The following is a 4,198-nucleotide window of genomic DNA, read 5'->3' on the forward strand; positions in this document are numbered from 1 at the left end:
ATTAGAAGGTGTGGCCTCATTAGAGGAAGTGTGTCACTGTGGGGGTGGGTTTTGAAGTCTCTTTTGTTCAAGCTACCCTCAGTGTGACTGTCAGTCAACTTCCTGTTGCTTGCAAGATGTAGGACTCTTAGCTATTCATCCAGCACCGTGTCTGTCTGCATGCTGCCATGTTCCCCGCCATGATAATGAATTAAACCTCTGAAACTGTGAGCCAGCCCCAATTAAATGTTTCCTTAAAAGAGTTGCCATGGAAGCTGGCCTTAGTGGCGCACACCTTTCATCCCAGCACTCAGGAGGCAGAGGCAGGCGAATCTCTGTGAGTTTGAGGCCAGCCTGGTCTACAGAGTGAGTTCCAAGACAGCCAGGGCTACATAGAGAAATGCTGTCTCAAAAAACTTAAAAAAAAAAAAAAAAAGAAAGAAAAGAAAAGAAAACAAAAAGAAAAAAAAGAAAGAGTTGCTGTGGTTATGGTGTCTCTTCACAGCAATAGAAACCGGAACTGAGACAGGTGTGTGTGTGTGTGTGTGTGTGTGTGTGTGTGTGTTTCGGGGTGGGGTGGGGTGGGTGGGAGGTGGGGGGATGTCAGAGGACAACTTGCAAGAGTAAACTGTAGTGGGTAGCCATATCCAGCTTTGATCTGGAAGTTCCAGCCCCCATTGAGGCTTCGGCAACTGTCACGCCTACAAGGCGGGGCCAAGAGAGGACCCTGAAGACCGGAGATCCGGATGTGCCGGCTCTCTTGGTTCCTGGACCCTGGACGCCAGAGGTAGACCGAGCAGAATTCTCCAGAGAACACCGCTGGACTGCGCTACGCCTTTCCCAGACTCTGTAAACTATCCATTCAGTTGTAAGTTACCCCACAAAATAAACCTCCCTCCCTTTTAACTACGTGGAGTGGCCTGAATAATTTCACCAATAGTAAGCTCTCTTTTTCCATCCTGTGGGTTCTGGGGATTGAACTCAGAGTATCAGGCTTGGTGGCAAGCACCTTTACCCTCTGAGCCATTTTTTTTCTTTTTCTTCAAAAGACTTATTTATTTATTTATTTATTAATTATGTATATAGCATATGTGACTGCAGGCCAGAAGACGCACCAGATCTTATTACAGATGGTTGTGAGCCATGGTTGCTGGGAATTGAACTCAGGACCTCTGGAAGAGCAGTCAGTGCTCTTAACCTCTGAGCCATCTCTCCAGCCCCCTCTGAGCCATTTCTGAAGCCCCCTTGCATTGTTTTGAGTGACCAAGATTGTGGTTGATTTTTTGCAACATCCACAGGAAATGGATCCAGTGGGGGAGATCCGAAGTGGGAGCTCTGTGCTGAACATATTGACCTTGAGATGTGAGACTTGCAGAGTTGGAGTCTGGGCTCTGGGGGTGGGGGGTGGGGTGGGCAGCCGAGCTCTAAGCCAGGGACCCAGGGACCACGGGCATAGTCATGGGCTTGTAAGGGTCAAGGCAGAGCATGACCCAGAGTACTTCCCAGTCCTGACCGCCTGGTGGTGATACAATACAGGCATGTCCAAGGCTGGCAGAACTGGCTGCTGTATGGCACTGCAGCCTCCACACTGAGGCTCTTCAGGCACACTGGTGGCAGAGCCCTGGCAGAGGACAGACAAGGATCAGTTTAGGGGCTGGCCAAGGTCATTCAGCTAAAGAGGCTGAGAAAGAGAGGCTGGAAAGGTGTGAGGACTTGGAAGGAAGACAGCCTAGCTCCTTCAGGCATTAAGCATCAAGCACCGTGTACCCTGAGGGGGTCAGCCCAAGAGGCAACAGTGTGAAGGTGGACCTCTGCTTGAGGCTCTCTTTGGACCCTGTGAGATCATGGAGGTTGGACTCCAGAAAGAAAAAAAAAATGTGGCCAGCTGATTCAGAGAATGGACTTTGGGATGTCTCTGCCAGCCCCTCCCCGCCCTTTCTTCCCTCCATCCCACAGCTTCCCAGGGGACTGGGTCACTTGGACCTTGCTACTTCCTGCTCTTCAGTCCATGGTTCAGACTATGGAGCGGTGGGTGCAGCTGAAGCAGGCCGGGCTGGAGCCCCTTGGATTGGGCCCACTCCCCCAGGCCCTAAGAATGCCCCCGCCAGAGGGGAACCCAGGCCAGACCCTTATGTCCTCAGGGACAGAACTTGGGGGTGCCAGAGAGCCGTTGTTGTGGATCTGGGAGGAGTTGGTGAGTGAAAGGGCACCAGAAAGATATGAGATAGATATGGTGGGGGAAGAATATGAGTGAATATTAATAAAAATAGACATGGCTAAGGATCAGCCAGGCCTGGTAGCTCATGCCTGTAATACAGCACTCAGGAGCCCGAGGCAGGAGAATTTCAAGCTTAAGCTGCAGACTGAGATCTTGTGTGGAAATCAAATACAACAAGGGCAGAGACAGGTAGTGGTGGGGACAGAGCATGAGAGTCAGGAATGGCAACAGTTCCAGAGAGAAGCACAGGTAGACATTAGAGACAGCTCAGGGACAGACAGGACCTCAGATGGAATAGGGGCTAGGAGTACCCAAGGGCAGGGGTGAGGAAATGGAGCTGGAGCTGTGGAGACAGAGATTCAAAGAAGGGTCCACAGAGATGAAGGGACAGTGCGGCAGGCAGAGAAACAGAGATCAAGAGGCAGGAGAAGCAGATGGCATGAAAACCCCTAGAATCAGTGAGATTTCTGGCCCTGCAGGCTAAGACTTAAGCTGGCACCTGCTCCTGGGAAGCTCCTGGCAGGCTTCCTGGCTCTGCGTGGCACACCAATGATGTTCTTTTATTCCTGTAGGGGAACCTGCGCCGAGCGGATGTCCAGCTGTTGGGACAGCTGTGTCACCTGGGACTGGAGATGGGTGCCCTGCGGGAGGAGCTGGTCACCATCCTGGAAGAGGAGGAGGAAGAAGAGAAGGAAGAGGAAGAGGGAAGCTGTGTTGAAGAAGAGGAAGAAGGGCCTGAGGGGAAGCAGGAGGAAGGACATCCTGGGGCCTCCTTTCCAGCCCAGCACCTCCCTCACTTTGAGATGATCATCTGAGGTGATATAGTTTGACACACAAATGAGATACAAATTCACGCAAAGGCAAGAGGAGATTCGGAGGGTCCAATCAGATTGAGAATCAGTGGTACTCCTTCAGCAGACTGTTCTCCCCAGAGGAGTGCTGCGGGGAGGTCCTGGTAGTGGCTCTGGGAGATGTGGCCAGGTTTGACTGTAGGTTTGGGAGGGGCACAGAAGACATAGATCTATCTGCAGAAATGCTTCCAGTCTGGCCTGGAGACCCCAGTGCTTGGCCAAAGTGATAGAGATGTCGACAGACAGGATCGAAGACCAATTCAGCCTAGTGTGGGTGTCATGGCTATTAAGCAATTGAGACATGGCAAGTTCAGACGGAGATGTGGGATATGGCAAAGGTCAACAACCTGTGTGGTAAAACCTCTCAATAGTTAAAAAAAAAATTGATTACATGTTGAAGTGATATTTTGTGGTAAAACATTAATTTCGTACACTTTTATTGTGGATATATATATATATATATAAAACATAAAACTATTTAGCCACTTTTCATGTGTGGTATGTGATATATGTGCACATATGTGTGTGTGTGTGTGTGTGTGTGTGTGTGTCTTCCTCTATGGCTCTCCCACTGAACCACGCTATTGTGGCTAGGCTGGCCCTTGAGCTCCCAGGACCTGCCTGGCTCCCCCCTGCCCAGTGTTGAGCCTGGCCCTTTTCTTTTGGGCGATGGGGGTTTGAATTCAGGCCTTTATGTTTGCACAGCAAGTGCTCTTACTCACCAAGCCATTTTTTGAGATAAGGTCTCTATGTAGTCCTGTAGACCAGGCTGGCCTGGAACTCACAGAGATTCTCCTGCCTCTGCCTCCTGAGCACTGGGGTTAAAGCTGTTTTCTTTATTTTGTATATATGTGTGTGTGTGAGTGTGGCTTTGTACATGCCATAGCATGTGTGGATGTGGAAGGACAACCCCAGGCACTGAGCCTTGCTTTCTGCCCTGAGACAGGGACTCTCTCATTTATACCGTGTTACCTGGCCTGAGAGCTTCTGCCGTTTCTCCACCTCCCATCTCTTCATGGAGGCACTGCGATTACGGATACTCACTAAGGCATGCAGCTTTACCATGTGGCTGCTGGGAATTGAACTCAGGACCTCTGGAAGAGCAGTCAGTGTTCTTAACCTCTGAGCCATCTCTCCAGCCCCTAATTAT

At 50.5% G+C, this 4,198-nt stretch overlaps 1 protein-coding gene across 1 annotated transcript; it reads left to right on the forward strand.

Moving 5' to 3' along the window:
* Positions 1 to 1,987: 1,987 nt before the first annotated feature.
* Erich4 (glutamate rich 4) lies at positions 1,988 to 3,194 on the forward strand. The gene is made up of 2 exons (XM_059253484.1): positions 1,988 to 2,173; positions 2,770 to 3,194. The coding sequence occupies exons 1-2, from the start codon at positions 1,988 to 1,990 to the stop codon at positions 3,010 to 3,012; spliced, it is 429 nt and encodes a 142-aa protein (XP_059109467.1). The 3' UTR covers positions 3,013 to 3,194.
* Positions 3,195 to 4,198: the final 1,004 nt, after the last annotated feature.

Source organism: Peromyscus eremicus, chromosome 1, assembly GCF_949786415.1.
Source record: "Peromyscus eremicus chromosome 1, PerEre_H2_v1, whole genome shotgun sequence".
Taxonomy (NCBI): Eukaryota; Metazoa; Chordata; class Mammalia; order Rodentia; family Cricetidae; genus Peromyscus; species Peromyscus eremicus.

Coding starts and splice junctions, on each gene's coding strand:
- Erich4 (XM_059253484.1), top strand. CDS start 1,988: ATGGTTCAGACTATGGAGCGGTGGGTGCAGCTGAAGCAGGCCGGGCTG. Junction 2,174..2,769: donor TGTGGATCTGGGAGGAGTTG/GTGAGTGAAAGG, acceptor TTATTCCTGTAG/GGGAACCTGCGCCGAGCGGA.